The 23,315-nt window shown below is 56.3% G+C and overlaps 1 protein-coding gene across 7 annotated transcripts in view; it reads left to right on the forward strand.

The window, feature by feature from the left end:
- Window positions 1-295: 295 nt before the first annotated feature.
- The window catches only part of PAX5 (paired box 5), a 132,147-nt gene continuing 109,127 nt past the window's right edge, over window positions 296-23,315 (forward strand). For 3 of the 7 annotated variants that reach the window (XM_040579961.1, XM_040579962.1, XM_040579965.1), the window contains exons 1-5: window positions 296-341; window positions 7,637-7,802; window positions 12,296-12,493; window positions 16,445-16,509; window positions 18,461-18,589. In XM_040579961.1, the coding sequence (XP_040435895.1) occupies window positions 296-341; window positions 7,637-7,802; window positions 12,296-12,493; window positions 16,445-16,509; window positions 18,461-18,589 (604 nt within the window). Of the gene's footprint in view, window positions 342-3,478; window positions 3,522-7,636; window positions 7,803-12,295; window positions 12,494-16,444; window positions 16,510-18,460; window positions 18,590-23,315 lie in introns of those variants that run through there. The other 4 variants (XM_040579964.1, XM_040579966.1, XM_040579967.1 and 1 more) reach the window with 3 other exon arrangements.

A 23,315-nucleotide genomic window follows, 5' to 3' on the forward strand; every position in this document is an offset into this window, starting at 1 on the left:
CCCTTAAAAATAAAAAAAAAAAAGAAAAAAGAAAATAAGAAGAAAAAAAAGAAAATAAAGAAGAATAAGAAAGAAAAGACGACAAGAAAGAAAAGACAGGAAAAGAGAAAATAAAAAGGAAAAGAAAGGAAAAGAAAAAAAAGATAAGAAAAAAGAAAAAGAGAAAACAAAACAAGGAAACACGAGGAGAAAAGAAACGAAGAGAAGAAGGAAAAAAGAAGGAAAGGGAAGGCTATAGCAACACGACGTGGAAACTTTTCTCCCTGCTCGTCTCCCCAAGCCCCGACAACCCGGGATGGAGTTGGAGAAAACCTACGGGACCCCCCGGGCTGGCCGCACAGGTGGGACGCGGGCTAGAGGCCGGGGGGGGGGGGGGGGGGGGGCCGTGGCGACGCCGAGACCAGCCGCCGCGGCCGCTTACGCGTGAGCCGCCGCCCGGGGCAGGGTCGGGCGCGGCGGGGCCGGGGCCGGCTGCCTCTGGGGCATTCGGGGCTGCGCGGGGGGGGGGGCTGCCGGGACCCGCCGTGTCCCGCGGATGGGCCTCGCACCGGCGGCGAGAGCCGCCTGGGTGTCCGCCCGCCGGCCCTGCGGCTGGGGCCGGGAGAGCGAGGGCGTCGGTATCGGAGACCGGCGAGAGGGCCGGGGAGAGCCTCGTCCCGGCGGGGAGCACGGCGGCGGCGTGGCCGTGGGGCCGGCGGTGGGTGCGGGTGCCGAGGCGGCCTCGCGGCGCAGCGGCGAAATGCAATTCCGAAGCAATCGATGGGGACTTTTATTAGTTAAATCGCCTGAATAATCGTTTAATCGATAAAGCATTTCATGGCGGCGCGCCGCACGCCCCGCGCGGCGGGAGCGGCCGGGGGCGAAGAGGGGGGGCCGGGGGCGGCGGTACCGGCAGCTCAGCCCGGGGCGGGCAGCGCGGCGCCCTGAGGCCTCTCCCGCCGCGGGAACCGCCGGTGCCGCCGCATCCCCGCGGGGTGTCGGTCCGGGGGGAGGCTTCACCCGGGGGGCCCCGCGCGGGGGGAGGCGGCGGAGGGAGGCCGATGAAGACCAGGCGGGGGGGGGGCCGCGCCTCCCGCCCTCCTCGTTCCAGCCAGGCCGGCGCCCCCCCCCCCCCCCCCCCGCCCCAACCCCGACATCTCCCTCGGGTCGAGGCGCCGCGCGGCGGGGGGGGCGGGAGGGTCGACCCCCGACGGCTCCCGGCCCGGCCGGACCTCCACCCCCCACCCTGTCCCGTCCCGTCCCCGCGGCGGCGGCTGCGGCTGCACGGCCGCGCCCGGGAGTTTCGCGTTCAACGAAAACTCGCCCCTCGCTCACCCGCCCAGCGCCGCCGCCTAGGGGGGGCCCGGCCCGGCCCTGCCGCCGGCGGGGCCCCGAGAACGTGGGCCGTGGGTGCAGCGGCGGCGGGGGGAAGGGGGCGGCGCTCCCCTGGGAGCGGCCGGCAGACAGCGCCTTCCACGGCCCCGGCCCTGCGGCGGCTGCCCGGGGAGACGCGACTCCGGCGCCCTCGGCGGAGCGGCAGCCACCCGGCGGGGCCGAGGGTGGGGGAAGTGGCTCGGCTGGGCTCTGCCGTGCCCCCCCGCTGACCCGCGGCGGGACAGACGCGGACAGGGGGAAGAGACCCTGAATTTCTGGCCCGGTCCGCAGCCACCGCAAGCGGAGGCCGGTGCAACCGGATGTCAGGACCCGCGTTTCAGCGACCGGAGCGGCACACCTTCGGCCCCGGAGGCGGCGGTCTCCCCCTAGGGCCGTCGGGCCCCGCCGCGACGGCGGAGGGCGCGGGCGGGCGGAGACGGAGACGCCGACACCAGCCCCGGCCCGGGGCCTTCTGCGTCCTCACCCACTGCCCGGGTTGCCGGGAGCGGGGGCCATCGGGGACACACGGCCCCTGGACGCGCCGTCCGGCCGCCGGGGAGACCGACAGCCCCGGGAAACTCCCTCGGGCTTGCCGGCTGACTCGCGTTCCCGGGACACGCCGTCCCGCCGTCGAGAATCCCCCAGCCCTGGGATGCTCCGTCCACCCGTCGGGGGTCCCGCGCCCACGGCCCCGGGAGGCGGGGCCCGCCCCCCCGGAGCCCTCCCCCTTCCCTCCACGGTCTCGCATGGCTGAGCCTCCGCCCTGCACCGCCCAGTGGGGGCGTGCAGCCACGCCCCCCGCCCCCATTGGCCCCTCTCCCGCCAATGGCCGTCGGCGCCGCCCGGCGGCCAATACGGGGCGCCGTCAAGTTAACTTTTGCGATTGGCCGGGGCGGTGAGTGACGGGCGGGCGCCGCCCGCTGCCGGCCCGCCGCTGTCCAGCCGGGCGGTGCTGAAGCGCCACCCGCCGCGCCGTCTCCGCGGGCGCGCTGAGCCGCGCAGTCCGGTCGCGGGGCGAGGCCGGGGGGCGGCGGGCGCGGTCCCGGGGCGGTGCCCGCGGCAACCGGCGGAGCCCCCCGCCCCGCCCCGCGCGCCCCCGCTCCGGCCCGCCCCCGCCCCCGCCCTCCTCGCCCGCCACAACCCCCGCCGCCCGCCGCGGGCCGGCAGCGCGCCGGGCGCACCGCCCGAGCCAGCCAGGCGCCGCGCCGCCCCGGCGAGCCCGGAGGCCGACGGCGAGCGGGGAGGGGCGGCGGCGGCGGCGGCGGCCCCGCGGCCCGGCGGGCGGCGGCGGCGGCGGCGATGGGGATGGGCGCGCCGCGCCGGCTCCCCAGGTCGGACGGCGGCCGCTGACGGGGCGCCTCGGTCCCGCGGGGCCGCGGCGAGGCGAGGCGAGCCCGGCCCCCGCCCCGCTCCCCGCCCTCTCGCACACCTTCCCCCGCCGCTCCCCTCGCACCACCGCCGCCCCGCCCGGCTCCGCGAGTTGCTGCGAGCGGCGCGGCGGGGGGCGGCACAGGCGGAGCGCACCGCCGCCGCCCCGGGACCGAGCCCCGCGGACGGGACGCCCGTCCCCGCTGCCGCCCGTCCAGGCCGCCGCGCAGCCGCTGGTGCCGCCAGCACAAAGAGCCGTCGGGCAGGGAGCGTCGGGCTCCCGGTCGCCGGACCGAGACGCCCGCCCCCTCCGCGCCCAGCACCGCCTCGGAGCCGGGAGGCGGGTGCTGCGGCTCGCCGGTGGCCGCCCGGGGAGCGGCCGGGGGCATAGGCGCAGTCCAGGGCGGCCGCTACTCGCCGCCCCCCCCTCCCTTTTCACCCCCCTCCCCTCCCGAGTCCCCGGACGTGGCGAGCGGCGCGGGGAGCCGCAGTCGGCCGGTGCTGTCGTATACCGCGACCCCGCTCCGGGCGGGACTCTTGGGGCTTTTTTTTTATATTTATTTTTGCCTTTTTGGGGGATTTTTTCTTTACTTTTTTCTTTTTTTTTCTTTCTTTTTTCTTTTTTCTTTTTTTTTTTTTCCCGGTCTCCGGCTGTTTCCCCGCGCTTCCTACCCACCCCTCTCCCCAGCCCCAAACCCGAGCGCCGCCGGCGAATCGAAGTCTGCTCGGCGAGGCCGCCCCGGCCCGGACCGCTCCGATGGAAATACACTGTAAGCACGACCCGTTTGCAGCAATGCATAGTAAGTAGGCTGCTAGTTCAACTTCTCTGACACGGCTGCGACGGGCCCTGCGCGATCGCGGACGGGGCCACCGGGGCCACCTCTGCCCGCCTGCCCCGGGGCTCCGGACAAACGATGGTCCGAGGCTGACGCTGGCTCCGGGGCGCGGGGCTGCTCTGCCGCCTCCCCCCGGCCCCGGGTCACCCGCCTGCAGCCGCCGTGGCCATTCGGGAAGGCCGGCGGGGTGTCGGGGGTGGCTTTGCCGGTGGAGGGACGGCGGCGGGATGCTGAGGGGTTGTCCGAGGTTTATTTTCCCGTGCATAGATAGGTGCACACGCACGCTTAACTGCGTGTGTCTGTGTATATGCACGCATGCTTTTGTATATATATATATGTGTATATATATGTGTGTGTGTGTTTGGTTTGTGTGTTGATTTTTTTATTGTTGTTGTTTGGCGTTTTTTTTGTTTGTTTCCTCCTAAATCGAATATGTGGGAAGAAAGCCACCCGGTATTTCCGAGGAACGGAAAAGTTTGCTATACGATATGCTCTCTCTATTTCAACATTTTGATATTCGTTAATTAAAAAAAAACTAACAACAACAAAAGGCAAAACAAATGCGAAGAGCACGGAGCGGGGCTGGAGGGAAGATTTTCTTTCTTTCTTTCTTATTTTATTTTTGATTTTTTTTTTTTAACCACCCAAAGAAAAGCGTAGCAATCCCTTGGCGAGCTCCGCGTCGGGCAGCGCGGCGGCAGACGAGCGGGCAGCAGAACTGGTTAACAGGTCGTGCGCGATGGGCTTGCCTGAGATTTGTTGTGCTTGAGAGGTCGGGGAAGACTTATCCATTAGCACAGTGTTATGCGAAATGACATCTTCTCTCACGGTGAGTTAAACGCTGCATTACGGCGAAAGATTGCAAGGAAATTTAAGGTAGAACTAACCTCATTTCCTGGTGCGCCGCAGCCTTTTAGCTAAAAGAAATTTGTTTGCGAAATAAACCAACCAGCAAAAGGGCTGGAGCTCTCCCTTCCTCCGTCTTCGCCTCGATCGCTGTTCATCCGGCCGCTGCCTTCTCCCTCCGTCCGTCACACGGTTTCGGGAGGTATCCGGGGCCGGGATAGCAGCCGGTAACGGGCATTTGCCGCCCCCGTGCAAACGGACTTTCCTCCCCGCGCAACACGGCGTTTTAAATCCGCGTTTATTTCTCTCCCGTCGTTGAACCCTATCACGGCTTTTTGTGTGTGTTGAAATTTTTTTTTTTTTTAAAGGCGAACTTTACGGACGGCAAGTCCGCGGTGCGGGATGCGTGGGGGGGAGGGGGGGGGGCGACGCGGGGCACTCGTTCCCGCCCGGTCGCGGGGGACGATCGGGACGCGGCGCTCTCGGACCCGGGACCCGCGGGGGGCCGGACGCCCTGGGCGGGGGCTGCCGCGGGGGTTTCAGTGGCGCCCTGCATTATGGCCAGCCGTGGGAAATCGATACCTTCCGCAGAAATTTCGGGGCAAAACAGAAGGGAAAAAAAAAATATCCCCAAACCAAAACGCCGGTGTCTTCGATCTGGGCCTCGGCCGCAGCGGGGGAACCCCCGGGGCCCTTCGCCGTCAAACGATCTCCGGAGCCGCGTCTCCCCGGGGGAGTCGGGGGGGGGGGGGGGAAGGGGGGAGGCGACCCCGGTGAAACGCGGCGGGTGAGGGCGGGGGAGCCGGGGAGCGGCGGGGGGCTGCCGCCGGCAGAGCGAGCGGGGCCGGCGGCGCAGCCCGGGGCACGGCGGCCCGTGCCCGGTCGGTCCCGAATGGGACCTTGGCCCCTTCTGGCACCCCCGCGGTCCCCGCGACTTCCTCGTCCCGCGTGGGCACAGCCCGGGCCCACCGCCGTCCCGGGCGCTGGCAGGGGAGGGGGGGACACATGCAGCCGGGGCAGCCCTGACCCCTCCGCGGGCGGCTCCCCGGAACCGGCCGCCGTTCGGACACCCGCTTCCCTGCCCGCCGCAGCCCCGGGCCTCCGGCCCCTGCGCCCTCGGGCTCGCCCCCCGCCGGGAAGCGCCCCCGGCTCTCGCCCCGTCCCCGCTCTCCGCGGCGGGGCTCCGAGCTGCGGAGGGGGGAGCGGAGCAGCGCACCGACCGCACTCCCCCGTCAGTGCGGCGGGCCGGGGGCTTGAGCCCCGTGCCCCCCGCCTCGCCTCTCGAAGTCCCCCGGCCCGACGGGGACTCCGGCGGCCGCAGTTGTCCGGGGAGCGCGGCAGCTGGTGAAGGGGACCCCGAGCGGGCGGGGAGCCGGCCCAGGCGCCGGGGCCGCTTTTCGAGACGGTGGCGGGTTTGTGGAGGGGTCCCCCGGCGGGAGGGGCGGCGGCGGCCCCGGTCTTTGTTCCCCCGGCGACTGGAGGGTCAGATGCTCTCAGCCTGGGCAGGCCCGGGCTCCGCCGGCCTCCTGGGGGCTGAGAGCTACGGGGTGAGAATCGGCCCTTTTCCTAAGGAAAGACATGTCTTAATGCTTCCTTTCTTTTCTTTCCTTCTTTCCCTTTCCTTTCCTTTCTTTCTTTTGCTTTCTTCCACTTGCTTGCTCTTTCTCTCTTTCTTCTCTCCCCTTCCTTCCCTTCCCATCCCTTTCCTTCTTTCCTCCTCTTCTTCCCTCTCCCCTTCCCTGACCACCACCGCCAGACCTTGCCGGTCAGATTGAATGCGCTGTGCGTGATTTTGTACGATCAAAGCCACTAGTAGGGGAGAAGCCCGAGGTCTCGTTCACCGCAGCGTTTCGGGGCTGCTCCTCTTCGCCTCTGCCGTTGAGTTGTCCCGGCTCCAGCTGCGGCATCATCCCAGCCCCAGCGTGGCCCTGGGCAGGGTGGCTGAAGGCAGCCTCAGTGCCCGGGATCTGCTCCCCTGCTCTCTGGGACTGCAGGAGGGATGCGCGAGCCTGGGGTCAGCTCAGCCACTGGCAGAGGTCTGCATCTCGCGTTGATGAAGGCAGAGCAGACACTTGTCTGCTTGCCACAGGCTTTAGCTGGCTTTAGCAGTCATGTCCTTCATGTGGATTTCATTATGTGTTCTGACAGTTATAGAAGGTGTTTGCGAAGTTTGACAGCGGTTTATCAATGGTGAAATGACTGCATTTAAATAAAAATAGGTCTATATAGTAATTTTTCTTTTAAACACTGAGGCATTTGGCTTGCCAGCCTATTCAAGCCCTGTGCAAATAGATTTTCTGTATTATTTTTCTTTTGGAATTGGCATCCGTATTTCCCCTATTGCTTGTTTTCAGCTTCTGCACTCCTCTGTAATCTAAGTAGTTTGAATGATTAACAACACGAGGGTTAATTAAATTACCTCACTTGGTACGTGGGATTATGGCATGTTCATGAGTTTTACACAGTTTCACTCCTATTCAGGTGGGTCCCGTTTTGGCCAGATACTTGATTCACCTTGCTGAAGGTGAACAGTGCAAATCTGCTCAAAAAGGAATAATATACCGGGCTTGCGTGACTGTTCATGTTTCATTTGTGGGATCATAATATCTTCCAAGACTGCTGTAAATTGTAAGAGCGGAAATCATGCTTTTTTTTTTGTTTTGGTTTTTTTGTTTTTTTTTCTCGATGAAGTCAAGGCATCTGGAAAAAAAAAACCAAAACAACCCCCATGTATTTCATATCAGGTAGTCTCCTTCTGTGCTCAGACATAAATAGCCTGGAGGCTGAGCGATCACCCAGCCTTATTTTCATCCGATTTCCTCACCAGAGGCTCCCAAGCAGCCTCATCTCCACGGGGCAGCACCAGGCCTGCCCCTGTGGAGCCCACAGTCGGGCCAGGGCAGCTGCTGGTTTTGGGGTGCCCACGGGCGGGGAGCTGGCCATGGCTGCATGGTTCCCCATGGCCATTTTCTTTCCACTTGGGGCTCGATCTGCCTTCAGGCAGGAGAGTCCTCCCCTCCGGCGAGTGGCATTGCGGCGGCGCAGGCAGCGCGGCCATGACCACCTCTGCGCGTCGGGTCCTGCAGCGCCCGGGGAAAAGCAGCCGGAGGTCGGAGCAACGCTGGGGAAACGATGTCCAGCGCTGGGGAGTGCTGGGTCTGGGGGTTCTGCCCTGAAATTCTCACACAGCTCTTCTTCTCCTGCCCTTTTCCCCCCTCCCCTGTGTGTTTCAGGACATGGAGGCGTCAATCAGCTGGGGGGTGTTTTTGTGAATGGCCGCCCCCTCCCAGATGTGGTTCGCCAAAGGATCGTGGAGCTCGCCCACCAAGGGGTCCGACCGTGTGACATCTCCCGGCAGCTCCGTGTCAGCCATGGCTGCGTCAGCAAAATACTTGGCAGGTAAAGGGGGGATGATGAATCCTTCTGTGTCTGTCAAGAGAAAAAGTGTCAGTGCCGGTCCCTGAATTGAAGGCTGCAAAGAAATGGACAATAGTAGAAACCTCAGGAAACTGGTCCAGTGAGGAGAGGGGCTTCATGACCGCTCACGTGGTTTTATATGCCTGGTGTGGGAAAAAAGTGCCATCATTCATACGTCTGGTTTGCCCCTTTCAGGGTTTCTCATAGGTAATTGTAACACAAAGTGCAAAATGCCATGTGGGGTATATTTGCTATATATATGGCGTATGTCCTGCACCTGTCTGTTCTGAAGAAGTAGAATAAATCTGGGAGTCATCTTCAGTAAAAAAAAAAAAAAAAAAAAAAAGTTGTGGAAGTTGCTTGTTTTGCTTTCTGAGGAGGACTCTCTTTTTAGCAATGATACCGTTATATATTGCATCAGCATTGCCATGCATTCATTCCCACAGGCTGTTCTGCAATCTGTCCCACTGTTTAATTCAACATATTTTTGCACTCTTGTGCTGGAATATGTTCTTAATTAGAACACAGAACACCATGAGTAACTGTTAACCATCTTAATTCTGGCTATTTAGGGAGCAGCCCTCTGCTCAGGCTGCAGCTGCTCGAACCACTATGGCAACAGCAAATTAAACTCTAAATTCATGTATTTGCCTGATTTAATTTTAAAAGGTGACAGAGATTCAGGTAAAAAATGCCATGCTTGCTTCTTTGTATCTTGTGAACAAATCTGAACATAATTTTTATAAAAAAATATATGTGTTAAAAGGGTTTTGGACCCCAGATATTCTAAGGTACTTGGACAAGTTATGTTAAGGAAAACATTTTTTTTTTTTTTTTGTTAGAATATCTTTTTTCTTGATAATCCGGAAAAGTTAATTCCTGAACTATTTACTGAACTTTCACAGTTAACTTCATTGTTTGGCATTTTACTCTCACTGTTTTTCATTTTTACAATCTTTTTCTTTTCCAATTTTGACGCACTTCGCTTTCCTGGACATAGCATAGCTGCAAAGCCTGTTAAAGCAATTTTTTTGGGTAGTATCATGCAGAGGATCTGCTTGGGTTAGCAACATTTATGATCTCTCAGTGGCCATTTAAGTGTTCAGCAGCAGACTGACTTGGCACAGCCCCAGGCCCCAGGTTTCGTAGCTCTTGGCACTCTTTTTCTCCATAGCCCCCTCCTACCTGTACTTGCCCTAACTGGGAAACGGAAATCTGCCCGCACAGCCCCGCATGGCATGATTTTAGGGAGCCGCATGGTCCAGCGTGCCGGTTGCTCTCCGTATCCCCGCTTTTTCTCTCAGGCCTTCATTTACAGGGGATAACGTTCTGCCTGCAAGCTGCATGCATTCCTCCCGGCGTAGGTTTGAGGATGCTGATGCATTTGCTATTCTAGAGAGGAAAACTTTCCATATCTGAAACCTGCCTGCCCATCACGGGCTGTTTCACTGGGATATTGCTTTGCCTCCGCTGCCGGCACGGGCTCCTGCTCGTGGCTGGCATGGCTTGGCTGGTGATTCTCTCTGCTGCACCAGAATTTCCACTGATCGCCGTCAGGACCAGCGCACAGCTAAGGAACAGGCAATTTATTTACCTACCAGGCAAATGTCTGATGGTTTTGCTTTTGGTAGTTTGCATAGGTTTACTGTTAGATATATTTGCACTATAGAGCTGGGAGTGAGGCTCCAGAGCTTTGTCATTAAAGTTGTCAACAATAAATTGGAATTTCATAGCTCATTATTTTCATAACTAATAATTACAGTGGGTAAAATGTCACCGTAATTGCAGCTCTGTGTGTGTGTGTGTTTTCGTGTGCGTGAAAAAATGAGAATCATAACAAATCCTTACGTTTGGAATGTTGTTGGTGGGTTTTGGCACAGCCTTAAAAAAACACTCAGGGGCAGGGAACCGGTAGTTGCAGTGCAAGCGAAACTCACCCCTCAGAAGAGGGTAACGCCGGGGTGCCCACTCTTCACCTGCATGGGGAACTGGCTGGGAGCAAAGGGTCGGGCCCTGATGTGCGTAAAATGAAGCCAGCTGCGGCTGTCCTTGCCTTTAAAATGGAGACGGGAGTCAGGGATGCCCATGCTGTGCAGCCAGCGGGCCCTTTGACTGTGCCTAGGGTCATTGCCAGGGCGAAGAGGGGGGGATGCCAGTGCCGTCGCTGGGTGACGGTTGTCCCCCCTCATAGCGAGACCTCTTGGCTGCAGGGGATGAAGGGTCTGGGCCCGATCCTGCGTCCTCCCGCTCAAGGCATGTCTCCCGCTGGTGTGCGCGTGCCTTTGCAGGGCTCGAGGTGGCGAGGACGGGTGCGTAGGCAGTGGTTAGAGGATTTGGGGGGGGAGGTCTTGCTGGCCAGAGGGTACCAAGGGCTTTGTGTCCCCCCCCCCCAGTGAGCTTGCCACTGCTGCGGCACGGTGGTGGCGAGGGATTTTGTCGTCATGGCTTAACTACAGCAGTGAGTCAGCTGTGGAAAACACGCGGCCACAGCTTCCCGAGCTGCTGGCTGATGTGACGCTCAGCTGGGCTGCCCAGCATCGTGAGGCAGTTGCCACCATGTCACAGCGCAGTGAGGCCCTGTTGGAGAGAAGCACCCCAGAACACTTGCATGTTTTGACTGGAGCTAAGTAAATGGTGACTTTTTGTTTGGTAGAATTCCATGGTATTGTCTGGCGTCCTCCTACACCCTCCTCATGGGAGAGGTGCCAGCGGTGAAGGTTTTGAGGCCAGGGGTGCGAGGTTCTAGTAGGTTTACGGTTTGCATTCGCCATTGTTTTGTCATGTCCTCAGGAAGCACGGGGGGAGCTGAATCCTGCCCTCAGGCTAGGCTGTGTTTGGGGACACCTGAATGACTGCACGGTTCTGTACCGGGAGGGTTAATCCATCTCGGACACTTGATGCTTTCCATTACTAGTATTGCTTAAACGGCTTGTGGAGACTGGTGGAGTCCACACCTGCATCCAGAATATCTGAAAACACGCAAACACCACGGTAGCGGTCTCTTTAGAAGGAATTTAAGGCCCTGCACACAGAGCTCTCCTGGAACAATTGAAAACTGGTAGCCTGGCAGGAATTTCATGAACGTGGTTGCATGTTACAATGCGACAGACTTTGGCTGCGCAGCCCGTTTGTGTTCTGCTCACGCTGGAAGGACTGGGGAATTAATGCTTTTTTTCCCCGTATACTGGGTATGTCGAGTAGCTGTGGAGAAAATACCGTAATAAACAGTCTTTATGTTCTTCTTTGGGAGCCATTTCTGAGCTCCCGATTAGAAATACGGGCACAGAGTGTGGAGTGGACGTGTTGAAGCTGCTGAGACTGTGCAGCTCAGCGGGTGTCTGGTTGAAAGGCTCACGGTCTGCGCTGTACAGGATGGATGTGCCGGGTCAGGGCAGGTGGGGCAGGTAGGCATGGGGTTTATTTTTCATGCGGTCATGCGAAAATTCACAAGATACAAAGAAGCGCCTGTCTGGGAGAGCGCCTCGTGTGCTGGGCTTCCTGGCAGTGCCAAGGAGCACAATCTCATTTCTTGGTCTGCCTCCACGGATCAAAAATGACTTCTGCTCTTAGCAGCGTTTTCAAAGCTTTGTTTATTAAAAGGGGAGGTCGGTAGGACGTGGGCTGTAGCTGGGACATATTGTTGCAATGCTATCCAAAGCAGTTCCTCCTGTGTGATTTACATGTGAAGAAGCCTGGCGGGTTGCTGTGGGTTCAGGGACCCAGGGCTCTGCCTTTCCTGGCGTGGTGGTCAGCAGAGCTGCTGGTGTGGGTGAGGATGCTGTTCCTGAGGAAGGGCCACGGAGTGGTCACATACGCTGACCTGCACACCGTTGGGACCCCTCCAGAGCAAGGGCAGCACTCTTGTCCTTCAAATCTGTGCTTGAAACTACTAGAAACGTTAACGTTAGAAAGGATGCATTTTGAGAAACACTTAACTCTCATAACTGTGATATGCGTGCTAAAACCATAAAATGGGAAAAAGTTATGGCAGCATGTTTATCCCAGAGGTGCAAATAAAATACAGTACCTAACTTCATTTCACTATGAAATGATAACAAGACGTAGATATTAATGACAGAGAGTTTCTGTAGAAACAGTAATTTGCTACAAAAGAGTCCAGCACAAAAAGTGGTCTTTGGTGTGATTTGTTTCTATTATTGCCGGTACTGCTGATTAATAACACACATTTTCAGTTAATTTTGGATCCTGGCATGCCCTTTAATCTTGCATTGTTTCTTTTGTCTTGCTATTACAGAAAAACATATATTGTATCTTGAGGCCCAATTCCAATTACTATAAGTTAATCTGTTAGGTGATAAAGCACTACATAGGCAGAAAGTGTGTATGTGGAAGTGAAGATGTATCTTAGGATTTGCTGGGGTTTGGTTACTTTGAAATTATTTTCTCTATAAATCTCGAAGCATGTTCTCTGTCTATTTGTGATAACTAAAGCTTTGTTTTGGATGTTGTCCCAGGTATTATGAAACTGGGAGTATTAAGCCTGGAGTGATTGGAGGATCAAAACCAAAGGTCGCCACACCCAAAGTCGTTGAAAAAATTGCAGAATACAAACGCCAAAATCCCACCATGTTTGCCTGGGAGATCAGGGATAGACTCCTTGCTGAGCGAGTGTGTGACAACGACACCGTGCCCAGCGTCAGTTCAATTAACAGGTAAAGAGATCTGTCTGATCCCGGGGAGGGATGCTCCTCGGAAGCACTGTCACTGAACCCTCATTTAGAAGTGCAGCTTGCCAGTGTTTCCTGATGCATTTGGGGCTGGGGAGCAGCTGTGGGCTCACCTTGGCAGCCAAAGCGTTGCAGGTGATGGGCATTTCTTGGACTGGGCAGGTTCTGCAGCTGGCCTTTGCTTCTTTCCCATCCTTTTCTCGGTCTGTGAGTTGCAGTCCTTGCCGGTGATGATCCTGCGTGCTTGCTCTGAACGAGACCTTTGTTCTGCTTGATGGGGTGGGGGTTCAGCAGGATGTTCTTCCCCCGGGGAAAGCTCAGATGGCCGTTGGGTGGGCTAGCAGTCGCCTGGGGAAAGAGGGGGCCAGGGTGCCTGGAGGAGGGAACCCAAGGCACAGGTCTGAGGTACCACTTCTGTCTTCCTGATGCCTGCTCAGTGTTGCTGAAGGCGGCACTGGAACAATGCTGGCCGTTACTGTCAGCATGAACATCACTGGGAGAATTGGGTTGGTAGCTTTCAAGTGCCTCAGCTGTCTGCTTGTTACATGGACGCACTTAAGTGGCCTTGAATTGCTTTTGTAAAAATGCAGGAGAATCTCATTTGGAGACTCAGTTCCACGTTTGGGAGTTTTGCCACGACCTCGCTGGGCAGAACTGGGCTCACAGAGGGGTCTGGAGCTATAGTGACCTACTGCTATCCCAGTTACACCTGTCCTTGCCTGCTTCCTTCTGAGTCAAAGAATGTCTGAAGCCGGTGTTAAAAAAAGCCCCAGTGAAATACTCTGTTATGCCTCCAGCCCTGCCAGACTGATAATAAGGGATTAATACTTGGAAGGCAGAGCACTTGGGCAGCCTCATGCACACCCACACTCCTGGCAATCAGAGTCCTTTCATTTTCGCAGAGGATGCTCTGCGCCGGGCTTCAACCTCACCACGCTGGTGAGATGGTTTTCACTTGTGCAATTGAATGCAAATTCCTTGAATGCAGCTAGCTATAAAGTCCCATCTGTGTCCATGGACGTGAAGTAAATTGATGCAATATTCTTTTATTGGCTATCCCAACCTGATTTGCATTCATGGAGTTGCCGCTTGAGTAGCCGGAGTGGCTTTCCCAGCATTAGTGGAGAGTGGTGTCTCTGCCTTGTTGAGCAGAATGTTGAGTCATACGTTTGCGTGTTTAAGAGCAAAAATGGGTCAGTTCACGTGGAGCCTTCGCTGCTGCCTGGGAGTCCCTGACTCACTGAGGCTCCGGATCAGCATGCGGTAACCCTACGGACATGGCATTTTCAGTTTTAAAAAGGATTTGAGAAATAATGTAGACAGCAGGAAAACCGAAGGAAAATACAACTCTGCCTGACCTCATATAACTGAGGGCAAGCTCTGCTTCCGTAAAGTCAACTTGAGCCCTGCCATGTGAGAAGCATCGCTGCTGTGAGCAGACCTGTGTTTGTGCAGTAGGGCTTCAAGCATCCTCCAAAAAACTACCAAAAAGGCAATCATAGCTCCAGGGAAAAGAGAGACCAAGCAACCTCCAGTCATGTTTTGACACAGTTTCCATATTCTGCCTCTTGCTGTGTCCTTGTGTGGTTCTGCACTGATAATGTCCACACACCCACTGCCACTGCATTAGAAACCTGTTTCTTAATTCGCCACAAAGGTGTTTTTTTTTGGCCGGAAATCTCATCCTTTCTCATCTGCTTGTGGCTGTGGCTAAGATCTTTCAATTTTCTTAAAGGTGTGTAATCCCTTTTTAGAAACACAAGCAATCTTTTTGAGTCAGTCTCTTTACCTGGATAATTGTTTTGGCCAGCCCGGGAGCACATCCTGAAAAACCGGACCAAACTGTCATGACAAGAAAGCTGCAATTCACGTCGGAACACTTGGCTTTACTGCGAAATCCTGCCTGTTCCATGTTGTAGCCCATGTGTTTTTATCTTCACGGTTAAAATGAAGGGTATACTTCAAGGCTTTGCTGGTGGGGATGTCACACATCAAGGATGCAGACCCCTGCTCACGATGCCCGTATCCGCTGCCGAGATGCAAAGCCGGGGCTGCCCTGCCCCCATGGACCTGAACCCAACCGAAATCGCACAGCGTGGTTCCTGTCCCACAGCAAGGAGGGTGAACCCGAGGAGCTGGCGTTCCTGCGGCGGAGAGGGTGGAGTAGCCACCCTGCCACCCCGGCCCCAGCCTCCCTGGTGAGGAACAGGGATGCACTGGGGCTGAGCTCTTCCCTTCATGGGAGCTGTTCTGGAGAATGCCAGGACTACTGGGATGAAGTGCAGTCAACACATCCCTGCTGCCGAGGGTGCCTTTTAGCAGATGAATTTGAGCTGCTGCCCCCACATATGAGTGAATAATAACTATTATTATTAATTAATAACATTCATTAATATTAATAATAGGCCACTCTTCCACAGCAGGAGCAAGTCTGTGTGATTAAGGCTTAATTAATCATTGCGATTAGTTTTGCTCAAATAAGCTGAGTGCTGCCCAGCTGCTTCGAAGTGCTCCAGTTCTCTGTCCCTCTGGAGATGAAGATGTTTATGTGTCAGAAGGCTCCGGACACACTGCCCTCGCCACGATGGCGATGAGGCCTTGTGCTGGGGCTTGTTTCCACCCTTGCTCACGCAGGGTCTTACGCCTTCCCCACCAAAGCTGCGTGCACAGCTCCCTCTGACCCCCATGCCAGGCTGGCTGCTGCAGCCCGTGGCCGGGGACCCATCCACTGAAGATAATCTGGTACCCAGTGGCTTTGCTCTGGGGCTGGCAGCTGGATGATGGCTTACTAACAGACCAAAATCCTGCCAGCCTCCATCATATTTGTCAGAGGGACAGCAGTGTGTCTTCTTCTGGGATGGGGCCAGGTGTCAGCAATGGTCATTCCTGTGGTAGCTCACAGGGTGACCTTTTTGTCCCTGTGAATGCACCCCCATGAGTGCATCCCCACACCAGCTCCGTCTCACGCTTCCCTTCCTCTCGCCACTTCCAAATCCACAGCAGGCAGAAATGGAAGAAGAGTTTGTTAGGCAAAGAGAGGAGACATGTTTACTGCAGCATCACTGCTGCAAAAACAGGGCATCAGGCAAGGAGTTGTGCGGTGAGCAAGCAGCGTGCGTCAACGAAATACCTGTTTCAATTCTGCTGCAGTCGGTGGCAGAGCGGTGTTGCCTCTGGAGGTGCTTCAGACCCTGTCTTGTCTTTTTTTCACTGTGCATCGGCAGGCAAGCACTTGGTTTCGCATCTCCCCAGCTCTGCTTAGCGGCTGCCCTCTGTCCTGCAGCACAACACATGCCTTCTACTTTATCTGCATCTCTGAATTTTTCCTGGTTAACAGCACTGTCACTCAGAGCAGAGGCTGTCCCCAGCGATGACGGTTCGTTTATTCAGCTTTTAAAATTTGCATTTAATCCAACGCATTTTTGTTTTAATAATAATTTGGGCAGGCAGGTCCTTTTCCCAGGCGTCCCATGTTCCGTGTGAGTACTGTACATGGGGTGGTCTAGGGACAGCCTTTTAAATGGATCCCAGCACCCACGGGCGCACATCGCAGCCTGCTGGGACTCAGAAGTGTCCAGCCCCCTGAGGAGGGGGTGCTGGTCCCAGCAGGTGCCCAAATAGCTCTGGATGTCCTTTCCTGGGCGATAAGGACTAGGCCCTTAAAGGCACTGAAGCACCAAACACTGCAGCATCCTGAGGAGCACGCAGTCATCCCAGTATCCCTAATAACAGGGGTCGGGGACAAAAACACGGTCGTGAGTCGACCTGCCAAACTTTGATCTTGCAGCGGATGATGAAGGGATAATCAGCGGAAAGGCATTTTTGTGTTCATGCAGGTACCCTGAACTGAAAAAAAAAAAAAAAAAAAAAGTGTCTGATGCCCCCTGCAATTGCGTGCTTAATGCTAAGTAGTCATTTCTTTTCAACTGCGCACAGGATCATACGGACGAAGGTGCAGCAGCCACCCAATCAGCAGGTCCCAGCCTCCAGTCACAGCATAGGTAAGGAGAACTTATTTTTTTTTTTTTTTTAAGATTAAAAAAATAGTGTAACGGATAACAAATATTCTAAAGAACTTTTAATCATTCTTATGGACAGATAATTCTGCATAAAACACTTCAGCACACGTGCTAATGCGCCTTCTTTGTCATTCTCCAAGGGCTGAACATAGTAAATGAATTTTATAAATACTGCTAAAAGGTTTTGAATTTTACTGATTATTATGATAAATAGCTTTCACCATGAGACAGAAAATTGAAATCTAAACCAAAAAACCCCCACTAATGGGGGTCTATAGAATGTCAGATAATTAAAGTAATAAATCAAGAAAGGGATACTTATTCATAACATTTTCTGCATCATTAGTCAGTAAGTAGTTTTGAATGTGTTTTTTTTCATCTATCAACCATTCCTTCCATAATTCTTTGTGCACTTGCAGTCTTGAGTGAAGCAAAACTTTCCAAAACTTTAATTCAGCCACAGACCAGCAACGCTGTGCCCCGTGGCAGGCGATGCTGGCAGAGGGGGTCCCTGGGAGGGGTGGCCCGTCTGCTGCGGCATCTGCAGCCCTTCGTGAGTTTGATGGTGTCTTTCTGGGGGGACTGCTCTGCTGTACCGCAGCAGGGATGGAGGGGCTCAGTCTGGGCTCAGGGATACTTTCTGGCTCTGTGAAAGCTGCCAGGGCATGGGTAGGCAGAAGTGGGGGTGGGATGGGGGCCCTGGCTCCCCTCTGCTTTTACAGTGTCGCTTGTGAAATGGGGAAGTGCTTGCTGCTCCCTCCCTGGCAAGGGTGGGCTGGCACTGAGACCCAGAGTGTGGGCACAGAGCTGCATGAACTCTTCGGGCTTGTCGAAGAAATCACGCTGCAGCCCCATGTCCTGGGCCTTTCCCCCTGGGAAATGCCAAAAGACTCTCAGAGGAGGGGAAAGCATCCCTCATTTCCCTGTGATGGCTTAAAGGCTGCCTCTCCTTGAGGAAAACGAAGGCAGAGAAGAGAAAACTTTCTCAGAAGTTGGGGTTGATAGAGGCAGCAGCGGTTCCAGACGCAGGTTTGCTCCCTGTGGGCTTTGGCTGGGGGGTCTTCAGTGTGGTGCTGCAGTGGACCCCACCCCATGCTTTGGGGCTGGCGGGGCTGTGCCAGCGCAGGCTCAGCCTGTGAGCTATGGAGGTGAGAGCAGTGCTGCCTCCTCTGCCTGCTTCCGCGCAGCTTCGGGTTCCCGCAGCATCATGTGGACACAGCATCTGCACCCCTGGCCAGCGCGTCCTGGCTTGTGCCAGCCGTGATGAGTGACCCCCACCTTGGCTGGGCACAGCTCGCACCCTTTCCTGAGGGCTCTGCCAAAGCGAAGTGGATTTAATTCCTATTTCGAGGAGCCTCAGCGCCTTTCCAGCTGTGTAGCACACAGCTGGCCATCCCTGGGCAACCCCAGATGTCTCCGGGGATCTTCGCTGGCTGGAGCCTGGTGGCTTGGGCCAGCGGGATGCAGGCAGCAAACCGAGCACAGCGAGCGCAGGCTGCTCTGCTCCCGCAAGGTTCCTGCCCCGGGACCTTGCTGGGGAGGCTCCTCTCCCTGCTCCGTCTGCCTTGCCGCAGTGACAAGGCTGGTGTGCTGTCTGCCAGCATCCACTGGCCCAAGCAACACGCCTTCCCACCGTGCCACGCTCAGGATGGGGCGACCAACTGCTAAAGAAGAGCATCGCCCATCCCGCAGCGCATGGCCCCGGCCCCTTGTGAGAGGGGTGATGGGTGACCATGCTCCTGCTCCCACCCCTGCACAGGGCTGCTGCAGCACGCGGCTAGGCTGGGCTGACTGGGGTCCTTCCAGAGCCGGAGGGGCCACGGTGGCCGGCAGAGTCCCAGCCCACCTTGGTCATGCTGTGGGTGCTGCTGGCTTTTGGGTAGGCTCGCGCTCGTGTTGTCCTGCCCGCTGACCGCCTGGCCTTGCCTTGCAGCCTCCACGGGGTCCGTCACCCAGGTGTCCTCCGTCAGCACTGACTCCGCTGGCTCATCCTACTCCATCAGCGGGATCCTGGGAATCGCCTCCCCCGGCACTGAGAGCAACAAGCGCAAGCGGGATGAAGGTAGTGGGAGCTGTTTTCTAGTCAGGGGGGCATGCACCGATGCATGACCAGGAGGGGTGGGATGGGACCGGGGCAGATGCTCTGTGCATGTGATGCGATGGAACCGTGGATGTCCCCCATCGCCGTCTGCTGCGGTGGGGTTTGGTCCTATTTTGGCTGGCCTTTGGCAAGGTCACAGCCAAGCTGGGGATGTTTGGCATGAACTGGTGGCCAGAGGCAGGACCTCTCCGAAGAGCAGGGGCTTGTCTGTGTGTTTCAGAAAGCGTAGGTCGTGTGTCAGTTTTGAACCAGACCCTCCTCCTGAGTGAGGAACACCTCCCTCCTGCCAGAGAAAAAGGGAAGAGTCACCAATGTGTTGACTCTGTGGCTACTTGAAACATAGAATGTCAGGGAGGCATCTCCATCCAAAAAGAGACAGATAATTGACAGCAGAGCTGTCTGCTGGTCTGCAGGTCCCCCTGGCACCAGGATACTTTCTGTCGGTCCAGAGGTGGAAATGAGCATGGTCTGGTTGGGGTTGGGTATTGCCGGTGCTCCTCAGATCCTGCAGGGTTTGTGGTCCTGTTTTGTTCTGCGTCCTGGGTAGTTTCCTGGTGGAAACACTGCTTTGGAGAGAAGGGAAAAGAGGAAAAAATCTGTGTTGGTGCCTTACGAAAGCGCCTTTAACCTAGAGCTTCCCTTTTGTTTAGTAAGAGCTTACGGAGGCGAGTTGAGGCCGTGACCGTGGACACATTTGCAGTAGCAGAGGGGACACCAGAGCCTTGGTGGGGATGCTGTGGTTGGGGCTGTGGAGAACACCTGGAGGAGGGACAGCTGCCCACCCTGTGGCAGCACCGGTGGGCTGGGGGTCCCATTTGTGCTTGTCAGGGGTGGTGCTGTCCTGCCTGCTTGGTCAAGCTCCTGCCCCTTGCTGTGAAGCAGCTGTGGTCCCTGGCTCCTGTGCTGCACGTGTGGGTCCAGCGCCGCGCTGCAGCCAGCGTGGGGCTGCATCCCTGTGCTCCCTGTGCCCCCCCGCCCCCCCCGCCACTGCCTGGCCACACAGGGATGGAGCCATGGGCAAGCAAGTGGGCAGAAGCCGTAGCGGTGGGGAAGGCTGGCTGAAATGGGGCAAGCAGCCTGGTGCAGGAGCTGTGCGAACAGGGTTGGGTGTCTGTGGCTGCACTGGTGGAAGGGCCCAGTCAGGTCATGGAGCAGTGCTTGTTTTACTTCAGCTGGGGGAAAAACTTCAAGAGGTTTGTGGGGCCGATTTCAACCTTGGGGGGACTGGACCGATGTTGGGCGTGGAAAACTCGCTGTGTTCAGGTACTTGCTGAGTATGCCGTTGTTGTTACTTAACTCTGCGACTGTACGTCTGGTATTTTTTTTCCAAATCAAGGCCCCAGGTGCATAGATAAATACATGCGTTCAAACAGGTAGGGTAGAATTTTCTATTTTATCAGCCAGTTCAGGAGAGAGGCCAATCTGTGTTGAAACCACATGGCTCTGTCACAGCCCTGTCCTGAGGCACTGGTTCCTGTGATTACAGAAGGCTCTGGTTTAATGGTAGGGCAAAGAATGAAATATTTCCTTGGGAAGAGCTGAAGCAGAGCTGAGAAATTCCCCAGCTTTTGCCAGTTCACATTGAGAAGAGAGCACGTGATTTCTAAAACAACCGCATTGTTTTGGCAGGATGACTCATGATTTTCGAGCGCATAAGCTGGACAGTAATGCTGTCCTCAGCAGACCATTTAAACTGCTTTTATAATAGGCTCAGGGCTACAGATTTGGAAAGGCGAAGTATTAAACAGATACTTCAACACCTTTGTCTGTTTGATGGGATCCCCGAGGGGGTCCATAACCCCTCCCCCCCGGCTCAGCACAAGGTGCCTCTGCATGGGTGGGCGCAAGGTGCCCACGGAGCCATCCCAAGACTCCAGTGCTGCAGGTGATGGAGAGGTGGGTCACACACGCTAGCCTCTAACGTGAGGAAGGGAAGCACGTCATCTAATTATGGCCTGTATCATGATGCAGATGCACAAGGGGGCAGAGTTAACTTTACCATTTGCCTGACTTTGGAGAGCTGATAAGAGACTACACCACCTCGCAGCGTCTCTTGCGATCTCGTGCTGTTTGTCGGTAGCTGTTGGAAGGTGCATGCCCGCCGCCGTACGTCCCTGCGTACGTCTCTCAGAGCCCTGAGCGAGCGGCGCAGCGCTTGTCCTGTGGTCCTGGCTCCCCTTGGCCAGGGAGCGAAGTGGGGTGGACTTGCCCCGCTAGCTTCCAGCTGCATGCTCGGTGTGATTCATGACTTCGTTTTCGTTCTCCTCACTCTTGCCATTCTTTTAGCAGATGTCCCCAGTCTTTAACCCAGTGGGGAGCTCGCTGGGTAGCAACAGGGGCAAACCAAATCATACAGTCTTTAGTGGTTTATATAGCTGAAGGTGTCATTTTTTTTTTTTCCCCTGTTGTAATACGGACTTCGAGCAGATGTGCCTTCGTGGGGGATCGGTTGCTTTCGCTTGGGGTTAAAGGACATGCTACTGGAGACTGACATAAGAAGCAGGCTGCTCTGTAACAAGGCAGAGAGATACAGTCAGCCACTGCAGCCTCGAGCAGCAGAAGCTGCTGGGCAGCAATCGCCCTGTTTTGCAGAGCCCACCCCTCCTTCCCCCTTCGCTCCTCTCTCCCCAAGCCCTGTGGGCTGCAGAGCTCTGCAGGTACTGGGGAACTGGCAGAAGGGCTTAAGCCCAACAGAGCGATGCTCCTGGCATGTTCATGCCACCCCACCCGAGAGGGACCCTGGAACAAGCGCACGTGGCAGAGGCACAGGACGTGGCTCTCCCCCTGAGGTCTCATCGTAAGCTGGTGCTGTCCCTCCAGCGTCTCTCCATCAAAGCAAGGCAAAGCCCAGGGCTTGGCTTCCACGACAGCTCCGTGCTCTGGAAGAGGCACACTGTGTCCGCTGCTCCTTTCTAAGCCTTTTCACCCCCCCTGGAGCGAGGGGAGCATGTGTGTGGGGGTGATGCCAGCTGCTGCAGGGACAAGAGTGGGCACCGCTCCACTGCTCAGCTTGGGTGCAGCCACGATGGCAGGGAGGGTAAGAGCATTTCCTCTAAGGGACACAGACTTTGCTAGACCAGTCGGTCTGTTTTCCTTCCTCGTGGAGGTGCAGCTCATTAGGGCAAAAGGCTGCGTGCAGCAAATACTGCAGACGGGCAGGAAACGCTGTCAGAAGCAAATCGAGCAGGACACCCTCCACAAAGCACCGTGCAGGACGTAAAGTGGCTGCTACCCACCCCCCGCTTCTTGCTGCAGAAGAGTTTTGGCAGATGGAGATACCTGCATCTAACAGCTGCACAGACCATATTTCAAATTCGCTGCTGTGGAGTCTTCTCACTGGTGGAGGCTTTTGGGGAATTGAAACCGGACTAGCAATAGACCTTCACTCATACAGGTTGTTTTGTTTCCATCGTCACCAGCCATAACCCTGTGTTGCTGTTAGCATCTGGTGTGATGATGTAGGTGCTTGTGTTTTGTTTTCTCAACTGAATTCTTTGAAAAATGCCTTGCCTTTAAACTCAGACTTGGTATATTTAAAGGCGTTTGTGTCACAGTCTTCTGCCTGGGAGGATCAGCCTCCAGCAGGGACAAGGAATGAGAAGAAACTGGGGATGGCTGCAATCCAATGTCTTATAAAACCGCCTGATGTTAGAAGCACCATGTTTTCACACAGTGATGCCCCAGGCTGGGCATGCCCTGGCCATCCCAGCAGTGCTGACCTGCACAGCCAGCTAGAACTGGTTTTCGGCTGAGAAAGTGTTTTGCATCGGTGAAAGTGGGCATGAGCTTGCCAAGCCAGCCATGGGTCGGGGGGGCAGAGAGACTGGGAAAAGCAAAGCAAGCACGACTAAACACGAGCGAGAACTAATAATACGGGTAGTGTTTCTGCCTTTTGTGTCTTGCCTCCACACCAGGCCCATGAACTGTGTTTTCCCAGTGGGACAGAAACAAGCTTCACTCGCAGCTCGGTAGAGACTTGCTGGGCTGTGGGCACAAATGACCTGGAGGCTGCATGGCAGATGGTCAGCAGCCTCAACAGGGAGCTCAGTGCTGAGTAGGTGCTGCCAAGGTCTTGTGTCATCTCCCCTTGTGGCTGAGGGACAACGCGGCTTCCAGGAAATTTACTCGAGGAGGCTGCTGCTTGTAAAGTATTTTTTCCCGTTTTTACCTCCGCTTCTTTAAGTGTCGAACGCCAGAACCACAGCTGGTACCCAGCTCTGTGGAGTGTGGTCAGATGCGACGTCCACAGCTCTGTCCCCATCTGAGGTCTGCCTTGTGACCTGCAGCTTATTCGTGCAGCGCATTAATCGTGTCTGGGGCTCCTGCTCTCCTCTGTCTTCTTGTGGTGGAGGCAAACGTCTGACCATTCTGCCCTCTCGGTCCCGCTTGTCCTGCCCGTGCGCTCCATCCATCCTGCCAGCACAGAGCTCCCGCCTTGTCACCCAGCACCGTGCTACGGCGATGTCCTGGCTGGGCTGAAGCCCAGCATGGTGAGAGCTGCTGCGTCAGCCTGAAGCTCACCTGGAGGGGTTACAAGGAGACCCCTCCCAGCCAAGGGATTAGTTGGGAGTGTGTAAACCCGCTGTCCAGCCGTGGCTTTCCAAGTCTTTCCAATTTCCAGTTTCCAAATGCAAAGTAGATCTCACTGTAGGTACCCTGACAATGGAGGATCTTTATTCTTCTGTCT

Source organism: Falco naumanni, chromosome Z (assembly GCF_017639655.2).
Source record: "Falco naumanni isolate bFalNau1 chromosome Z, bFalNau1.pat, whole genome shotgun sequence".
In the NCBI taxonomy this organism is placed as follows: domain Eukaryota; kingdom Metazoa; phylum Chordata; class Aves; order Falconiformes; family Falconidae; genus Falco; species Falco naumanni.